This window comes from Oncorhynchus keta, chromosome 21 (assembly GCF_023373465.1).
Source record: "Oncorhynchus keta strain PuntledgeMale-10-30-2019 chromosome 21, Oket_V2, whole genome shotgun sequence".
Lineage (NCBI taxonomy): Eukaryota > Metazoa > Chordata > Actinopteri > Salmoniformes > Salmonidae > Oncorhynchus > Oncorhynchus keta.
Window position 1 is genome coordinate 4,193,081 of NC_068441.1, and position 20,505 is coordinate 4,213,585.

The following is a 20,505-nucleotide window of genomic DNA, read 5'->3' on the forward strand; positions in this document are numbered from 1 at the left end:
TTCGCCTAGCTCCTATTTTTCACCAGTCTCTGTCTTTTCTTAGCCCTCCTCATTTTAACCCTTGCCTGTCCTGATGCCGAATCCGCCTGCCTGAGCACTCTGGCTCTTCTGACCTCGAGCCTGCCTATCCCCTTGAACTGTTTGGACTCTGACCTGGTTTATAAACTCTCGCCTGTCCCTGACCTGCCTTTTGCCTAGCCCTTTGGGTATAATAAATATCGTAGCTCAACCATCTGCCTCCTGTGTCTGCATTTGGGTCTTGCCTTTTGCCCTTATATACAACACATCACTGAGTACCATCCTTCATATTTTCAAGCATATTGATGGCAGCGTCATGTAATGGGTATGCTTTTAGTCAGGAATGGGGAGTTTTTCAGGATAAAAAGGAAACAAAATGGAGCTAAGCACAGGCTAAATCCTAGAAGAAAACCTGGTTCAGTCTGCTTTCCACCAGACACTGGGAGATTAATTCACCTTTCAGCAGGACAATAACCTAAAACACAAGGCCACATCTACATTGGAGTTTCTTACCAAGAAGACAGTGCTCAACAGTTTACAGTTTAGATTTAAATCTACTTGGAAATCTATGGCAATACCTGAAAATGGTTCTCTAGCAATGATCAACTACCCAATCTGACAGAGCTTGAAGAATTTTTAAAACAATAATGGGAAACTGTTGCACAATCTAGGTGTGGAAAGCTCTTAGAGACTTACCCAGAAAGACTCACAGCTATAATCGCTTCCAAAGGTGCTTCTATAAAGTATTGACTCGGGGGTGTGAACACTTAAGTGAATAGAATATTTCTGTATTTCATTGTCAAACAATTTGCAAAAATGACTAAAAACATGTTTTCACTTTGTCAATGAGGGTTATTTTGTGAAGACTATATTTTTGATCCATTTTGAATTCAGGCTGTAACGCAACAAAATGTGGACTAAGTCAAGGGGTATGAATACTTTACGAAGGCACTGTACATAGAGTCCTTGAACACTGGTCAACTTAATAATGTTTACATACAGTTTTATGCCGACTTTATATATGTAAAGTGTGTTGTAGTCATGGCTCATCCAATATAACTACTGCTGTTGACATGTTTTCCATTCATATGCTGTCCATACTATCTATACATATTTGAATATACACTATATATACAAACGTATGTGGACACCCCTTAAAATGAGTGGATTCTGCTATTTTAGACACACTCATTGCTGACAGAAGTATAAAATTGAGAACACAACCATGCAATCTCCATTGACAAATATTGGCAGTAGAATGGTCTCACTAAAGAGCTAAGTAACTTTCAACATGGCGCCGTCACAGGATGCCACCTTTCCAACAAGTCAGTTTGTCAAATTTCTGCCCTGCTAGAGCTGTCCTGGATAACTGTAATTTCTGTTCATGTGAAGTGGAAAGTCTAGGAGCAACAACATCTCAACTGCAAAGTGGTAGACCATACAAGCACACAAAAAGGGACTGCCAAGTACTGAAGCACGTAACGCATAAAAATCTTGTCTGTCCTCGTTTGCAATATTCACTACCGAGTTCCAAACTGCCTCTGGAAGCAACGTCTGCACAAGAACTGTTAATCGGGAGCGTCGTTAAATGGGTTTCCATGCCCGAGCAGCCGCACACAAGCCTAAGATCACCATGCCAAGCGTTTGCTGGAGTGATGAATCACGCTTCACGATCTGACAGTTCGACGGACAAATCTGGGTTTGGCGGATGCCAGGGGAAAGCTACCTAGTGCCAACTGTAAAGCTTGGTGGAGGGATAATGGTCTGGCGCTGGTTTGGGCTAGGCCCCTTAGTTCCAGTGAAGGGAAATCTTAACGCTTCAGCATACAATGATATTCTAGACGATTCTGTGCTTCCAAGTTTGTGGAAACAGTTTGGGGAAGGCCCTTTCCTGTTTCAGCATGACAATGCCCCCGTGCACAAAGCAAAATCCATACTGAAATGTTTTGTCAAGATCAGTGTGGAAGAACTTCACTGTCCTGCACAGAGCCCTGATCGCAACGCCATCAATCACCTTTGAGACGAATTGGAACACCCACTGTGAGGTAGGCCTAATCGCGCAACATCAGTGCCCAACCTCACTAATGCACTTGTGGCTGAATGGAAGTCCCCACAGCAACGTTGCAACATCTATTGGAAAGCCTTCTGACGTTGCTCTTTCTGATACATCTTAATTTCTTAGTTTGTGCATGGACTCTACAGACTTTTTTTTCTCTGTCCTCGATAGATTTAGTCACACTAATTCTGTCTATAATAGAAGGGGGAAAACTCCAATAACTTTTGAACGGACTATGAAAGAGACATGAGGTTTGGACCATAGGTTTTCTTAGAGTAGTATCTACACAATTCAAATATATGTTATTTTACCCATTGGTCAAAATAAGATGTTTTGATTGGACACCGTACATGGAGTAATGGAAACATTTTGCCGTTAATGCCCATTTCTCTCAATTTGACACATTTTCATGTCTTATGAAACCAGGATACGAATCCTGACCGAATAGAAAATGTAATAATAATACTTTAAAAAAAATATATATATATATTAAGACAGGACCCGTGGTCCTGGGTCCGGACTTGGCCACGGTCTGCCTATTGAGTGTGTCTGGTGTAGAGCTTGTTCTGTGACACAGGCTATCGCAGCCTGACCGGATAACCAAGGCAACCTGACTTTAAACTAATTGAAACACTAGTGGCAATGAAAAAATAACAGAACAAATTGTTCAGTGTTCCTCAGCAGTAGGCTCAAAGCCAATGAATGTTCAGTTCCTGGTTACAGTAAATATTCTTGTCAACAGTAAGTACTGAGAACAGGGACTTGAAATTTGAAAGCTATCAGGCTCTGGAAGGTTTATTTTCATCTGAAATCTCATATTATACCCCACAATCTTAAACAAACTTCACCCAACTGTAAAATCAACGTGCTTGATTCGCATATAGTAAGCTCTCAATACACCTTGTTTATGAGGTACTGCCTTCCAGGAAATGAAAGAATCTACTGCATTGATGGGAACAGATAACCAATGGAAGGTGCACAATGCAGAAATTGCTCAGCCATTTCCTAGTTTCTAAAATTCTAATTTGCCTAATTTCAGTGTATGTGACAAAATAAGCAAGAGAATCATTGTACTTTCTAAACTTCCGTGAAATATATTTTCCCTATCCCAAAATATTGTATTTTCAGTTGTTTGAATATGGTTAACACCACTAAAATTTACAAAACTTAACTTAACCCACCTGTTGTGTTCCGGTCGAATTGGAGCAATTTACAAGTTTTCTCTCTGAAAAATATAGTTCATTTAATCTAATTTAAGGTCTCTGCACTGGCTGCCTGTGAGTTTTAGAAATTAATTTTAAGATTCTCATATTGCTTTTTAAATCAATCCATAATTGTGTACCCCAATACATGTCAGACATACTTTTTAATCCTTAGTCCTCACAGGGCATCTGACCACACAAATTACAATTGGAAGATTTTCATTCCATTGTGGGTGTTTTATTTAACTTTTGTAAACCTCTGGTGTTTCTGTTAAAAAATGATCCGTCTTTAGTCACACACACACACACACACACACACACACACACACACACACACACACACACACACACACACACACACACACACACACACACACACACACACACACACACACACACACACACACACACACACACACACACACACACACACACACACACACACACACACTCTTGTGTCCTACTGCCCGAAGAAAAAGAAGAATGTGCTCCTGATTACAACTCTGCACACCACTGTGAGTATCAGGGAGGACAAGAAGCCCAACACTGTCCTGGATTTACAACAGAGGGGGAGTTAGCAACCTTGATAAGGTATGTTATTTTTTATCTTTCAAGTTTCATTCACTTATGGAGTCAACTCTATTTGAATGTTTTTGTTATTGTTAGTAGTACTGTTATTGTTACTGTTGATCTTTAATATGTTCAGACATTCATTTTGTAATATGGTAAAGTTTTCATGTGTAGTTTTGGGCCTATGTCCTTTCTTTACTAATAAAATCATACCGGTCTGTTTTGACCAGGAACACAACAGATGTTATTTTGGGCTTACTATTTAAAAATTTGAAACGATTTCAAAACAAATGTCCTTGTTAATCTTTGACACAAGATAGTCTGATAAATAGCACAATATGTTTAATCTGAGTATTTGTTATAGTCAAAATAATCCATACATTATGCTTTTTTAACTCAAAAACAAGTTGTTTGAGCTCAGGTCAATGAGGCCTACAGGCCATAAATAGCAAATAGAAGTTCAAAACTTGTAATGTTCACAATAACTTAAGTTGATAAAAAGATCCAACACGACATTAGGTGATAATATGTTTATTATTATGGATTTAAAATCAGCTATAATGAGGGGGGGGTAATTTAATGGGGGTAATATAATGAGGGGGGTAATTTAATTAACATGAAACGAAAACAACAGGGAAGCATAAAAACAACGCACATAGAACAAATATACCGCTTCTTAGACTTGCTTTCATTGAAAGTGACAGATCTATAACTCACATTTCTATGTGAGTAGCCCAAAAAGTTGCATATTGCAGTTTAAGTGTTTTAATTTGATGTTTGATACCGTCTCAAGATGGCGTAGCAGTCAGACGTCTTTGTCCTGTCGTGTCCCTTGTATATATATTTTTACATATTTTTCTTCGCATATCTTTTAAAATATTTTCCTCAACCTCAACTTCTAAATACTCTCCTGCAACCCGCAACACCCAATCTGGCGTGGATCTGCTTTTTTCTTAAGTATTTCTATTTACTTCAGATCTGGAATCCCTCAACTGAAGCTAGCCAGCTAACAACCTACCAGCTATCAGTCAGCAAACCATTGCTAGTGGTCATCAGCTAATCTTTGGAAAGCTCTCGCCAGTTCAAACAACATGACTCAAACCAGAGCATAACGGACCTATTTCTCTCCATATCCCCGGATTCCTACCGCAAACTCGGAACATTTTCATCTGGATCTTCGCAACTAGCTAATCGCAATTCCGGGTGACCACTCCTGGCTAGCGTTTCCATCCCGGAGTAAGCACCAATTAGCCTGAAGCTAGCCCGGCCAGGGCTCCTGTGCTACCACCGAAGCCCACTCCTGGGCTACAATATCCGGACCCCTTCTACTGCCGGTATGGGGCACGGAACCCCGCCGATCCTCTACGACTGGAATACCGACATAATCTGCCCGAGGATTCCAATCTGCCCGCTGAAGGCCCATTCTGCTAACCTGCTAGGCCTGCTAGCTACCTAGAGCTACTTGGAACCCTACTAATTCCACGACTGGTCTATCGATGTCACCGCATGAAGAGGCAAAACCAGACTTGGCCCGGGCTGCTAACTACTAGCTTGCCTGCCCCGGTCTGCTAGCTGCTAGCCCCTGCTAACTGCTTGCTTGCTAACCCGGTCTGCTAACTGCTAGCTTGCCAGCCCCGGTCTGCTAACTGCAAGCTTGTTTAGCCCCAGCCTACTAACTGTTAGCTTGTTAGCATCGGCCTGCTAACTGTCTGAATCGCTGTGTCCCGAGTCAGCCCAACCACTCACTGGACCCATATGTTCACTTGGCTACGCATGCCTCTCTCTAATATCAATATGCCTCGTCCATTACTGTCCTGGTTAGTGATTACGGTCTCATTTCACTGTAGAGCCTCTAGCCCTGCTCAATATGCCTTAACCAACCATGTTATTCCACCTCCTACATATGCGATGACATCACCTAGTTTAAACATCTCTACAGACTATATCTCTCTCATCATTACTCAATGTCTAGGTTTACCTCCAATGTACTCACATCCTACCTTACCTTTGTCTGTATGCTATGCCTTGAATCTATGCTATTGTGCCCAGAAACCTGCTCCTTTTACTCTCTGTTCCGAATGTGCTAGACGGCCAGTTCGTATAGCAATTAGCCGTACAGTTATCCTACTTCTCCTCTGTTCCTCTGGTGATGTAGAGGTTAATCCAGGACCTGCAGTGCCTAGCTCCACTCCCACTCCCCAGGTGCTCTCATTTGTTGACTTCTGTAACCGTAAAAGCCTTGGTTTCATGCATGTTAACATTACAAGGCTACTCCCTAACTGTATTTTACTCACTGCTTTAGCACACTCTGCCAACCCGGATGTCTTAGCCGTGTCCAAATCCTGGCTTAGGAAAACCACCAAAAACCCTGAAAACTTCATCCCTAACTATAACATTTTCCGCCAAGATAGAACTGCCAAAGGGGGCGGTGTTGCAATCTACTGCAAAGATAGCCTGCAGAGTTCTGTATTACTATCCAAGTCTGTACCCAAACAATTCGAGCTTCTACTTCTAAAAATGCACCTTTCCAGAAACAAGTCGCTCACTGTTGCCCCCAGCTGTGCCCTCGATACCATATGTGAATTGATTGCCCCCCATCTATCTCCTGAGCTCGTGCTACTAGGTGACCTAAACTGGGACATGCTTAACACCGTGGCCATCCTACAATCTAAGCTAGATGCCCTCAATCTCACACAAATGATCAATGAACCTACCAGGTACAACTCCAAATCTGTAAACACGGGCACCCTCATAGATGTCATCCTAACTAACTCACCCTCCAAATACACCTCTGCTGTTTTCAATCGAGATCACTGCCTCATTGCCTGCATCGGTAATGGGTCTGCGACCAAACGCTCCCTAAAACACTTCTGCGAGCAGGCCTTTCTAATCGACCTGGCCGGGTATCCTGGAAGGACATTGACCTCATCTCGTCAGTAGAAGATGCCTGGCTATTCTTTAAAAGTGCCTTCCTCACTATCTTAATAAGCATGCCCCATTCAAAAAATGTAGAACTAGGAATAGATATAGTCCTTGGTTCACTCCAGACCTGTCTGCCATTGACCAGCACAAAAACATCCTGTGGCATTATGCATTAGCAACGAATAGCCCCAGTGATATTTTCAGGGAAGTTAGGAACAAATATACACGGGCAGTTAGGAAAGCTAAGGCTAGCTTTTTCAAACAGATAATTGCATCCTGTTGTACTAGCTCAAAGAAGTTCTGGGACACTGTAAAGTCCATGGAGAATAAGAGCACCTCCTCCCAGCTGCCCACTGTTCTGAGGCTAGGAAAAACTTTCACCACCATTAAATCCACTATAATTGAGAATTTCAATAAGCATTTCTCTACGGCTGGCCATGCTTTCCAACTGGCTACCCCTACCCCGGTCAACTGCCCAGCATCCTCTACAGCAACCCCGCCAAAGCCCCCACCATTTCTCCTTCACCCAAAACCAGATAGCTGATGTTCTGAAAGAGCTGCAAAATCTGAACCCCTACAAATCAGCCGGGCTAGGCAATCTGGACCCTCTCTTTCTAAAATTATCAGCGAAATTGTTGCAACCCCTATTACTAGCCTGTTCAACCTCTCTTTCGTATTGTCTGAGATTCCCAAAGATTGGAAAGCTGCCACGGTCATCCCCCTCTTCAAAGGGGGTGGACTTCAAGACCCAAACTACTACAGACCTATATCTATCCTACCCTGTCTTTCTAAGGTCTTCAAAAGCCAAGTTAACAAACAGATTACCGACAATTTCGAATCCCAGTATACCTTCTCCGCTATGCAATCTGGTTTCAGAGCTGGTCATGGGTGCACCTCAGCCACGCTCAAGGTCCTAAATGACATAACCGCCATCGATAAGAGGCATTACTGTGGAGCCGTATTCATCGACCTGGCCAAGGCTTTCGACGACTGTCAATCACCACATTCTTATTGGCAGACTCGACAGCCTTGGATTCTCAAATGATTGCCTCGCCTGGTTTACCAAATACTTCTCTGATAGAGTTCAGTGTGTCAAATCGGAGGGCCTGTTGTCCGGACCTCTGGCAGTCTCTATGGGGGTGCCACAGGGTTCAATCCTTGGGCCGACTCTCTTCTCTGTATACATCAATGATGTTGCTCTTGCTGCTGGTGATTCTCTGCTACACCTCTACGCAGATGACACCATTCTGCATCCTTCTGGCCCCTCTTTGGACACTGTGTTAACTAACCTCCAGACGAGCTTCACTGCCATACAACTCTCCTACCGTGGCCTCCGTGGCTCCAGCAGGTATATCTCACTGGTCACCCCCAAAGCCAATTCCTCCTTTGGTCGTCTTTTCTTCCAGTTCTCTGCTGCCAATGACTGCAACGAACTGCAAAACTCTCTGAAGCTGGAGACTCATATCTCCCTCACTAGCTTTAAGCACCAGTTGTCAGAGCAGCTCACAGATCACTGCACTTGAACATAGCCCATCTGTAAACAGCCCATCTATCTACCTACCTCATCCCCATACTGTATTTATTTATTTATCTTGCTCCTTTGTGCCCCAGTATCTCTACTTGCACATTCATCTTCTGCACATCTACCATTCCAGTGTTTAACTGCTATATTGTAATTACTTCGCCACCATGGCCTATTTATTGCCTTAATTCCCTTATCTTACTTAATTTTACCCACTGTATATAGACTTTTTGTTTTCTTTGTTCTACTGTATGTTTTGTTTATTCCATGTGCAACTCTTGGTGTTGTATGTGTCAAATTGATATGCTTTATCTTGGCCAGGTCGCAGTTGCAAATGAGAACTTGTTCTCAAATAGCCTACCTGGTTAAATAAAGGTGAAATAAAAAAATAAAAAATCCCTGTATCTCATGGTCATGTAAGGTTGTAACTGAGTCCTTGAGTGATTCAGTATCCTTAATTTCCCCCAAAACTGGGCATTGTCTTCTATTTCAAAAAGTGCTCGCATCTAAAATTATTTTTCCAATATACTGACTCATGCAATGGGATCGAATGACTCATCAATGGCTGATCAATGACTACATGTGTTGTTCTATCTCACAGCTGACTTGGCTTGTCTGGAAAGTCTAATCAGTCAAGTTTTAATGTCATGTTCACTAGTACAGGGTTGTAAATGCATTGTAATTGCCTTTCTTGCAAGCTCTAAACCCAACAATGCAGTAATCAATATAATTGTGGTACTAAAAATAACATAAGGTAGAACAAAAACACACACAAATGATACAAAATATAATAAAAATGTTTGGTCTTAGAGTTCATAAATATTGCAGGAGTTCTTGATGCGGCTCCCATGCTTCGACAGTTACAACAGTGTCAGGCTGACAATGCATGGTGTTTTACCTCAATAATAAAACCAACAGTATATTTCTATTGAATGGTAGAGCAGCCGGCAGGCCAAACACACTTTATGAAGTCAGATATAAAGATCGTTCCGTTTTACAATCTTGGAAGGCGGTGCAGTGAATTCTGTATCTGTTGTCCTTGGGTGATGATTCATTAAAGTTGTATTTATGGTTAACCAGCACCAATAGTGTGTTCTTCCATGATTTTGTCAGGACAAGGGGAGCACACAAGGAAGTCTTGCTAAACGGGAGGATGCTTTGCTAGTAGTTTTCAGCGTTGTTCAACATCAACAAGTAAGCAAGACTTATCACATAGGAATATTGGACATTAGTTCTTGGGATTCTAGGATGCTTGTAGAAGGACATTTCTTTCCATTGTGGATGTCTATTGTAAGTGTCAAATAACTGCAATAATTTCAACACTTAATCTGTATTGATACTGGCATTCCTGAGGTGCTGACTGAGAATTTATGTGCTATTGGTTTGTTCTCTTGGAAGACTGAAAAACGGTTGGCCTCAATTTTAGTAAAAGTGTTTTATTTTGACCTTGATTTAACTTTGTGAAAGTTAAATAATTCTGTAATTCATATAACATTCATTTGATCGAATTTTAAATGGGAAAAATTGTGTGCATTGGAAAGAAAGGAAATTAAATATTAGCAACATTGCCTAACAATCAAACTGTAAGATCTAAGTTACGAGCAGTGGGTGAAGGTGTTTAGATAGTAAAGGTGAGATAAGTGTCGTCCCTGCCTGAGAGATCTCTTCTGGGCTCATTAACCATGACGATGGGCACAGGGGGCCCCGTGGCCTCGTTCTCTGTGTGGGACTATGTGGTATTTGTGGGCACAGTCCTGGGGGCAGCTGGCATTGGCCTGTTCCAAGCCATCCGGGGCCGCAAGAACAACAGCAGCGGTGAGTTCCTGCTGGGGGGCCGTCAGATGACAGCGGTGCCCGTTGCCATGTCCCTCACTGCCAGCTTCATGTCTGGCATCACCGTGATCGGCACACCAGCCGAAGCCTATCGGTTTGGGGCGGACTACTGGATCTTTGCCATCTCCTATGCCATCATGTCCATCATCACCGCCGAGATATTTGTCCCTCTCTTCTACCGCCTGGGCATCACCAGCACCTATGAGGTAAGGAGATATACCAGACAGTGTCAGACCCACTTGGGTACATTGTACTTTTGGGACCATTCCACTGGGTCTATTGTACCGGTCAAACAGCAAGTGCAATCAACGTGGATGGAGATAAAGTGAAGAGGAATAGGGGAACTTGGGTAAGAGGTTAGATGTAGGAATTAAGATGAATCAGTAGGGAGAGGTGTTGATGAGAGGGGTGTGCTCTAACATGTCTATCCGTTGTCATTTAACTGATGATTCATCACTGATCCATGAAATCAATCTAATCCAGGAGGGGTGTCTTCCTGTTACATCTGTCACATTCAGCATCTATGAGGACTAAATGTGTGACTAACTGCATTAAAAGTCCATTCAATTATGTCCTTTGTTTTGACAAAGAAACCATTGATGACTTAATCCAAAATAATGTTGAGACTTTAGGCTTGCAGATAATAATGATGATGATTCTAATTTGTGAAGCGCTTTTCTCAGACCCAAGGTGCAAACATTTTGCAATAATTAATAATAATAAAAACAATCCAGAACATAGAACACAGACAACAATCAAAGCTATATACAGGTGTCGCCAGATACAGAGGACACAATAACAGAATTAGCTGAGGTCCTTGTAAGCTTTTCCGAACAGCACAGTCTTGAGCTATGCCTTAAAGTGGGAACGAGACTCTGCAGCCCTAATAGTGTCTGAAAGCCCTGTCACCCATAGTTTTTAGTCTGCTGCTGGGGTGCTGAAGGTAGACGGAGCTGGAGGAGCGAGGGGTGCATGTGGGGCAGGAGGGTAGAATGAGGTACAAGAGATACTTGGGTCCAGAGTTGTGGGTAGGTGTGAACCAGGATGTACTTGAAAAGTACATGCATCTTTCATTATCATCACTTCCTGATTACCCAGATAACAATTCTAGGGAGAAAGAACATTTTTGTAATGTTACCCGTAATGTTCCCCTAATGTCCGAGTGTTCAGTTTTCCATTAGTTAGGGGAACAATCTGTGTTAACAAAGACCTTCTGAGAACCCTTTTAGCAGATGTTGATGTCAGAGTTAGTCCCTTAATTTGAAACAGAACATACTCAGAACATGGTTACCATGTTCTCAGAATATACAATATTAATTTTCTAGAAACATTTCATGGGACGTTACAAGAAAATGAACGTGTTCAGTTTTCTGAGGGTTCTTGACCTAATGAGACACTTACGGGAACGTTCTCAAACAATTTGGGAACATGTTGTTGTTAGCTGGGTAGAAACAAATATTTACAAGTGTAAAAAGCCAATGAAATCAGGCCAGGTTTGACTAAAATATTTATTTTCTCTGCAGTATCTGGAGATGCGCTTTAATAAGTTGATTCGGGTGATCGGGACATCCATGTACATCACACAAACGGTAAATATTCAGTTAACATCATGAAGATGGGATGAAAAGATAGGCAATACTTCCCCAAGGATTTGGTGGAAACAATAATATCTGTAATACTTTAACGACAAACAATGTCCCTTTTTTTCCATTGCCTGTTTTTCTGAAGCCATCTGGCCATCTCAGGTAATGAATGTGCATCAAGTATATGTTTACATCAATCAACTAATTGCTGTGTTTCTTTCAGGCCCTGTACACTGGTATGGTCATATATGCGCCAGCTCTCGCACTCAATCAAAGTAAGTCATATGCAAAGTACCTCTGTAATGTCCCTTATCCAAACCACAATAATATTATATGCGCGTTTATCGAGGGTCTGACTGATTATACATCTTTAGCTAATTCAATTGGTCTAAGATCTGATGATTGTGTTGTCTAATTGTTCATGAATTGACGCTATCAGCAGCTCAAAAGTCATGTAAACGGGTTTGTACCTATGGGTGTTTCAGTCACAGGGCTGAACTTCTTTGTGTTTCAGTCACAGGGATGAACCTCTGGGGAGTGCTGGTGGCCACTGGGGTGGTGTGCATCCTCTACTGTACCCTGGTCAGTGGCTCATCTCACACACTCCCAATCAGCAATCAACACCTTCCTGCTGTGACAATACACATGACCAAGGCCAGGAGTTTTTCCTGACCCCATGACATGACCGTGCAGGGAAAACTGTAACCCAGTTATGGGCAATTACTAGGGTCCAGGAAACACAACAGAACCTACACATGAACATACCTCTTTTGTGTAGATGAGGTTACGGCACACTGTACATTCCTTCCCCTGACTCCATGTTGTATTGTGGTTCTCAGGGAGGTCTGAAAGCGGTGATATGGACAGACGTGTTTCAGATGGTGATCATGTTAGCAGGTTTTGTGGCTGTCATCGCAAGGGGGGCTGTCATCCAGGGGGGCCTGGGGAAGATCTGGGATGACTGCTACCAGGGAGGCAGGCTCAGCGCGTTTGAGTAAGTATAATGTCCACAAATGTCATGCAGGGATTGAATAGCTACAATGATACAAATTTATTACCAGCACAGTATGACCCCGCATAGTTTCCTGAGCGTTTTCAATTTAATACCTTCTAATGCAGTTTTGATCCAGACCCTTTGAAGCGTCACACGTTCTGGACGATCGTGGTTGGTGGCAGTGTAATGTGGGTGTCCATTTACTCCATCAACCAGTCACAGGTGCAGCGTTACATCTCTTGCAAAACCCTAACCCAAGCCAAACTGTAAGGTGCACTCCTACTTTCCACAATGTACAACAATCATACAGGAAAAGCTGTGAAAGAAGAATAGCAATATGAGTGTTTTTTCCATGTTTGCTTTCTTTAAAACCCTCAGGTCACTGTATGGGAATATAATTGGTCTCTGGTTGACTGTGAGCTTAGCAGTGTTCTCCGGCCTCACCATGTACTCCATTTACAAAGACTGTGATCCATTCACTAACGGTGATGTAGGGGCAGTTGATCAGGTAAGTAAGTGTAAGACAGCTATGGTTAATATAGGCATGGACGGCATATAAATTGCTGCACTAATATTAAGGAAGTCTCAAGGTTCTGCTCGCCTGAGTTAGAATATCTCATGATAAATTGTAGACCATACTTTTTTACCAAGAGAGTTTACATCTATATTTTTGTAGCAGTCTATTTACCACCACAATCTGATGCTGGCACTTAGACCGTACTCAACAAGCTGTAAGGCCATAAGCCAACAAGAAAATGCTCTTCCAGAGGCAGAGCTCCTAGTGGCTGGTGATTTCAATGCAGGAAAACTGAAATCCGTTTTACATCATTTCTACCAGCATGTCAACTGTGCGACTAAAGGGGGGGAAAAAAACTCTAGATGATCTTTACTCACACAGACATACATACAAAGCTCTCCTTCGCCCCCCCTTTTGACAAATCTGACGATGACTCTGTTTACATACAAAGACTCAAACAGGAAGTACCAGTGACATGCTTAATTCGGAAGTGGTCAGATTAAGCAGATTAAGCAGATGTTAAATTACTGGATTGTTTCAATAGCACAGACTGGAATATGTTCCGGGATTCATCCGATGGCATTGAGGAGTTTACCACATTAGTCACTGGCTTCATTACTAAGTGCATCGACAACGTCTTCCCCACAGTGACCGTACATACATATCCCAACCAGAAGCCATGGACTAAAGGCAATATCCGCACTGACATAAAGGCTAGAGCTGCCGCTTGAAAGGAGCGGGACACTAACTCGGACGCTTATAAGAAATCCTGCTACGCCCTCCAATGAACCATCAAACAGGCAAAGCCTCAATACAGGACTAAGACCAAATCCTACTACACCAGCTCGTCGGATGTGGCAGGGCTTGCAAATTATCATGGATTATAAAGGGAATCATAGCCACGAGCTGCAAAGTGACATGGGCCTACCAAATGAGGGAAATGCGAACCATGCGTGAGAACACCAGCTGTTCCGGAAGACTGTGAAATCACTCTCTCCGAAGCCGATGTGATTAAGACCTTTAACAGATTAAAATTAAAAATATGTCAGGGCCAGACGGATTACCAGGACACGTACTCAGAGCATGCACTGACCAGTTGCGAAGTGTCCTTACTGACATTTTCAACCCCTCCCTGACCCAGTTTGTAATACCTACATGTTTCCAGACATATCTACCACGCTGACCCTCAACACGGGGGCCCCTCAGGGGTGTGTGCTTAGTCCCCTTCTGTACTCCCTGTTCACCCACGACTGAGTGGCTTTGCATGACTGTAACACCAACATTAAGTTTGCCGACGACACAACGGTGGTGGGCCTGATAACCAATGATGAGGAGACAGCCTATAGGGATGATGTTAGAGACTTGGCAGTGTGGTGCTAGGACAACAACCTCACCCTCAACGTCAGCAAGACAAAAAAGCTGTCAGCAAGACAAAAAAGATACAGGGAAAGGAGGGCCCGAGCATGCCCCCATTCACATCTACGGGCCTGTTGTGGAGCATGTCAGAGCTTCAAGTTCCTCAGTCTCCCCATCACTAAGGATCTGTCATGGTCCAAGCACACCAACGCAATCTTGAAGAGGGCATGGCAATGCCTCTTCCCGCGTCGGGAGGCTGAAAAGATTTGGCATGTGCCCTCAGATCCTCAAAAAGTTAAATGGCTGCACCATCGAGAGCATCTTGACTGGCTGCATTTATCGAGGAACAAGGTGAGACCCAGATGCAGACACAGGAGGCAGCCCTTCCAAAAGGCCCTGTACCAACTCCTCATGTCTCCTAATGGTGGCTCCCTGCAGGGAGACAGCATGGCAGAGATGATCCAAGTCTGCTGTGCCTTGATAGTTCGTACTATCAAGGCACAAGGCGAGACCATGATGCTGACACAGGAGGCAAATGGTTGGAGTCTTACAATGTTTAATAATCCAAAGGGGTAGGCAAGAGAATAGTTGTGGACAGGCAAAAAGGTCAAGACCAGATCAGGGTCCAGGAGGTACAGAGTGGCAGACAGGCTCGTTGTCAAGGCAGGCAGAATGGTCAGGCAGGCGGGTACATTATTTTCTACTCCCTATATATAGCCATGTTATTTTCTACTCCCTATATATAGCCATGTTATTTTCTACTCCCTATATATAACCATGTTATTTTCTACTCCCTATTTAGCCATGTTATTTTCTATTCCCTATATATAGCCATGTTATCTTCTACTCCCTATATATAGCCATGTTATTTTCTACTCCCTATATATAGCCGTGTTATTTTCTACTCCCTATATATAACCATGTTATTTTCTACTCCCTATATATAGCCATGTTATTTTCTACTCCCTATATATAGCCATGTTATTTTCTACTCCCTATATATAACCATGTTATTTTCTACTCCCGAAATATAGCCATGTTATGTTCTACTCCCTATATATAGCCATGATATATTTTATACTCCCTATATATAGCCATGTTATTTTCTACTCCCTATATAAAGCCATGTTATTTTCTACTCCCTATATAAAGCCATGTTATTTTCTACTCCCTATATAAAGCCATGTTATTTTCTACTCCTTATATAAAGCCATGTTATTTTCTACTCCCTATATATAGCCATGTTATTTTCTACTCCTTATATAAATCCATGTGATTTTCTACTCCCTATATATAGCCATGTTATTTTCTACCTCCTATATATAGCCATGTTATTTTCTACTCCCTATATAAAGCCATGTTATTTTCTACTCCCTATATATAGCCATGTTATTTTCTACTCCCTATATATAGCCATGTTATTTTCTACTCCCTATATAAAGCCATGTGATTTTCTACTCCCTATATATAGCCATGTTATTTTCTACTCCCTATATATAGCCATGCTATTTTCTACTCTCTATATATAGCCATGTTATTTTCTACTCCCTATATATAGCCATGTTATTTTCTACTCCCTATATAAAGCCATGTTATTTTCTACTCCCTATATATAGCCATGTTATTTTCTACTCCCTATATATAGCCATGTTATCTTCTACTCCCTATATATAGCCATGTTATTTTCTACTCCCTATATATAGCCATGTTATCTTCTACTCCCTATATATAGCCATGTTATTTTCTACTCCCTATATATAGCCATGTTATTTTCTACTCCCTATATAAAGCCATGTTATTTTCTACTCCCTATATATAGCCATGTTATTTTCTACTCTCTATATATAACCATGTTATTTTCTACTCCCTATATATAACCATGTTATTTTCTACTCCCTATATATAGCCATGTTATTTTCTACTCCCTATATATAGCCATGTTATTTTCTACTCCCTATATATAGCCATGTTATTTTCTACTCCCTATATAAAGCCATGTGATTTTCTACTCCCTATATATAGCCATGTTATTTTCTACTCCCTATATATAGCCATGTTATTTTCTATTCCCTATATATAGCCATGTTATTTTCTACTCCCTATATATAGCCATGTTATTTTCTATTCCCTATATATAGCCATGTTATTTTCTACTCCCTATATATAGCCATGTTATTTTCTATTCCCTATATATAGCCATGTTATCTTCTACTCCCTATATATAGCCATGTTATTTTCTACTCCCTATATATAGCCATGTTATTTTCTATTCCCTATATATAGCCATGTTATCTTCTACTCCCTATATATAGCCGTGTTATTTTCTATTCCCTATATATAGCCATGTTATTCACTGTGTCACTATTTTCTTTCTTCTTCTCTTTAACTCTGCATTGTTGGAAAATGACCCATAAGTAAACATTTCATTGTTAGTCTACACCTGTTGTCTACAAAGCATGTGACAAATAAAATGTGATTAGATTTGAATTTGATTTGTCTATGGCAGTGTTGTCAAATGTTGAAACTGACCAGTGTGTGCATGTGTGTGCATGTGTGTGTGTGTGCGTGTGTGTGTGCATGTGTGCGTGTGTGTGTGTGTTTGTGTAAACAAGCTGCTTCCTTACCTGGTGATGGACATTCTGGCAGCCTATCCTGGAGTCCCTGGATTGTTTGTGTCTGCAGCATACAGTGGCACCCTAAGGTGAGAATACTCCCAAGGGGAACCCAAATAGAGAAGGTTTGGTCACACAAATGTTCTAGGTGGAAAAGGTCTAGATGGATATTTAAATTGATTGGCATAGTAAGAAAACCCAACCTCACGACCCCCTACCCCGTCCTGGGTCCAAACACAAGCGGTATTCCACTACTAACCTATCAATGAATGTGTTTAACTATGAATTCCCTGCAGACAAAGGACATTGTTTCTCTTCCCCTCATCTATTGCCATTGTGTCTGTTTCAGTACTGTGTCCTCCAGCATCAATGCGCTGGTGGCTGTCACTGTGGAGGACTTTGTCAGGCCAGTGTGGAAAAACCTGACAGAGAAACAGGTGTCCTGGATCAACATGGGCCTCAGTGAGTTTCACACAAAACAATAACAATCTGACAAAATGTCATGACCGCCACAGCCCTATGTCAGAGTAACAAAATGACACGTGAGTTCATTCAAATAATGCTGTGATACAAATATAGAAGGTCAGTTAGAATTTTCCTTTAGTATGTTCATTATATTTCATTATATGTTGTTACTTTACATGTAAATATAGTCTTAATCATCATATGTTCATCATACGTTTATGGGATATTTAATTACCTTTGGACATATTCCAGGTGTTTTCTTCGGGTTTTTGTGCATTGGGATGGCTGCAATAGCTTCACTGATGGGAAGCATTTTGCAGGTAGGAAAAACAATCAGATGTGGCTCTGTAGCACCACCTGCTGTCTGGTAGTCATCCCCTCCGCTTTATGTTTCTAACAGTTGTCTCTTTTCAGGCAGCACTGTCCATATTTGGAATGATAAGTGGACCTCTTCTTGGACTTTACGTACTAGGCATGTTCTGGCGCACAGCAAACTCAACAGTAGGCATCCCCCGATCTCATTCATATCAATCATCATTCATACTCAAAGACTGATTAACTCATTACTCAAAGAGAAATGAACATCTGTAAACACTATAAAAGTCCTGACATAATAATCAATATTGTGTCGTTAAATACAACAACGTCAAAGGTTAGGCAATATAAAAATGTATGTGCGGTATCTCTATAGGTAAGAGAGTACTGAGACTGCTTCCTTATGCCCTGCAGGGGGGACTAACAGGACTGATTGTGGGCCTTGTTATTACACTGTGGGTAGGGATTGGTGCGCAGATATACCCACCCCTAGCTGATAAGACCAACCCCCTGCCAATCAGTGTGGCAGGCTGTAACCGCACACAGGACCTGAACTACACCACCCTGGCCCCATGGACCGGGGCAGTAACACTGACCCCTCTGCCTGAGTGAGTTACTCACAGTCACTTTATAACCAATGTCTCCAAGGTCCCCTATTCCCCATATAGTGCACTACCTTTGACCAGTCCGATGGTGCTTATAGCTATGGGTTAGCAGCCTTGTTAAATCAGCCTGATCTTGCTAGCTTACATCCTGTGTCACCGAAAGGAATCTGATTTCACGAGGCTAATGTGTTAGGGGGGCTGAGATAATGTTGCTCAGGTATGACTCTCTCTCTTTGTTGTTGTTACAGTGACCGGCCAGCTCTGGCAGACTCATGGTACTCCCTGTCCTACTTGTACTTCTGTCTCCTGGGCAGTCTGGTGACTGTGATCGTGGGCCTGGTGGTAAGCGCTATCACAGGTGAGGACACCTCCTTTAGCGCTAACCCTAACAGCATAGTGCATGTTATGAGTTATGTTTTGACATCATGACCCGAAGAGGAGTTTGGTTTCGGAAAAACTCCTAGCCCTAAGTATAATGACTCAGTCAAATTGATACTGGATGCATTTATTTAAGCCAGACATCTCCTTGTGTCGTGTCTTTCCAGGTGGTTGCAAGCAGGACAATCTACGCTTGGATCTCTTTGTAAGGAGACGTGATCTATTCTGCGCTGGCTGTGGCAAGGACTCAGAGGTAAAGCCTCTTCCTCCAACCCTTTCTCTCTTCCTCCATCTCTCTCTCTCTCTCCCCCCATCTCTCTCTCTCTCTCTTCCCCCATCTCTCTCTCTCTCTCTCTCTCTCATACTGTAGGCCTACGTCTGTATTGAATGTTCTGCGGCTGTGCCTATCTGTCTGTGTGTTAACTGGCTACTGGTGTGGTCTTTGTGTGTCTTCCACAGGCATTAGACTCTGAGATAAATGAAAAGGCTGGATCGGAGCTGAAGAATGGATCAAACAACGCTGCATTCAAAGACTCTCAGTTTAACATTGTGGAAAAGGATGTGGAAAAGGTCACTAAAATGTGATGCTGTCACCAAGCTAAATACACTCTGTCAACTGGAGTGCTCCAAGAGAACAATTTGTCCTCTCACATTTCCATTCTAGTTTTATTGTAATGAAATTCATTGCTAAGAAAGGAAGCCCGAGTGTGTAATTACGCAGATGAAGTCCCTAATCAGCAAATGTGTGTGAAGAACAAGAACAAAGGACTAGCATTACTAACCCCATATTCAACAGGGTCAATATGAACCGTGGGTTCGACAAAACAGTCATGTTATTTTTATGTATTTATTTTAACTCAGCTGGGCTTTCAGTTTCTTGCTGTCGAGAGTTGTAATAGTAGAGAATGCACAAGGCACCAATTCAAAATGTGTTAGTGTATGGGCAGTTTTCCTCTTGCTATTTCACTCACTGACAGACTTTAAAGAGCCATTTATAACCTGTCCAAAATGTCCAGTTGATCAACTAGGTAGCCTATGGTAGCTAGGTAGGTATGTGAGGCTAACCAGCTATCTTATAGTTGTAGTTGTCATGGCCAGATGAATTAATCAGGGACCTCAACCACAAAGCGGCCTCCTTTGTTTTTGTTGAGTCACTAAAGTATCATGTGAACGCACATATGACATGGCAAAATGTCTATAATTGGAGGAAATTAGCTTTAAAACTGCAACAACACCAACAACAACAAAAATAAATCGTCTACAAGAGGGGTGTGAACAGTTTGGGGTCGATGGGTTGTGAGGTGGGGGTTTATGACTTTTTAACATTGTGTTAAGATTATAGATAAAATAGGTTTAATTAAAAATACATAAATTAAAATGTACATCTAACCTACTTGTCACTACAAATAATGGACTTGTAATATGAGAATATGCAGTTGATATGTGATCATGTTTATTTTGTGTTTTACGGCCTTGAGGCTGATACAACACATTTGACTGTATATTCATTTTGTGGCTATAAAGATTGTGTTGAAATGTATAGTGAGTTAGCTTGCT

General features: G+C 41.9%; 1 protein-coding gene across 2 annotated transcripts; it reads left to right on the plus strand.

The window, feature by feature from the left end:
- Nucleotides 1-3,795: 3,795 nt before the first annotated feature.
- LOC118399968 (sodium-coupled monocarboxylate transporter 1-like) lies at nucleotides 3,796-20,488 on the plus strand. 2 transcript variants are annotated; one of them, XM_035796247.1, is made up of 16 exons: nucleotides 3,796-3,867; nucleotides 9,404-10,329; nucleotides 11,647-11,712; nucleotides 11,930-11,981; nucleotides 12,221-12,288; nucleotides 12,546-12,700; nucleotides 12,826-12,966; nucleotides 13,079-13,208; nucleotides 17,186-17,274; nucleotides 17,535-17,647; nucleotides 17,903-17,970; nucleotides 18,065-18,151; nucleotides 18,380-18,573; nucleotides 18,819-18,928; nucleotides 19,116-19,201; nucleotides 19,408-20,488. In XM_035796247.1, the coding sequence occupies exons 2-16, from the start codon at nucleotides 9,973-9,975 to the stop codon at nucleotides 19,531-19,533; spliced, it is 1,842 nt and encodes a 613-aa protein (XP_035652140.1). In that variant the 5' UTR covers nucleotides 3,796-3,867; nucleotides 9,404-9,972; the 3' UTR covers nucleotides 19,534-20,488. The 2 variants fall into 2 exon arrangements, with proteins under 2 accessions (XP_035652140.1, XP_052329196.1); XM_052473236.1 differs by lacking the exon at nucleotides 3,796-3,867 and having other exon boundaries at nucleotides 6,969-10,329.
- Nucleotides 20,489-20,505: the final 17 nt, after the last annotated feature.

Bases quoted from the DNA above. Each gene is read 5' to 3' on its own strand.
- LOC118399968 (XM_035796247.1), top strand. From the start codon at position 9,973: ATGACGATGGGCACAGGGGGCCCCGTGGCCTCGTTCTCTGTGTGGGAC. The intron at 13,209-17,185 runs GTAAGTAAGTGT...TGTGTAAACAAG, and splicing joins ATGTAGGGGCAGTTGATCAG to CTGCTTCCTTACCTGGTGAT. The intron at 17,648-17,902 runs GTGAGTTTCACA...GACATATTCCAG, and splicing joins CTGGATCAACATGGGCCTCA to GTGTTTTCTTCGGGTTTTTG.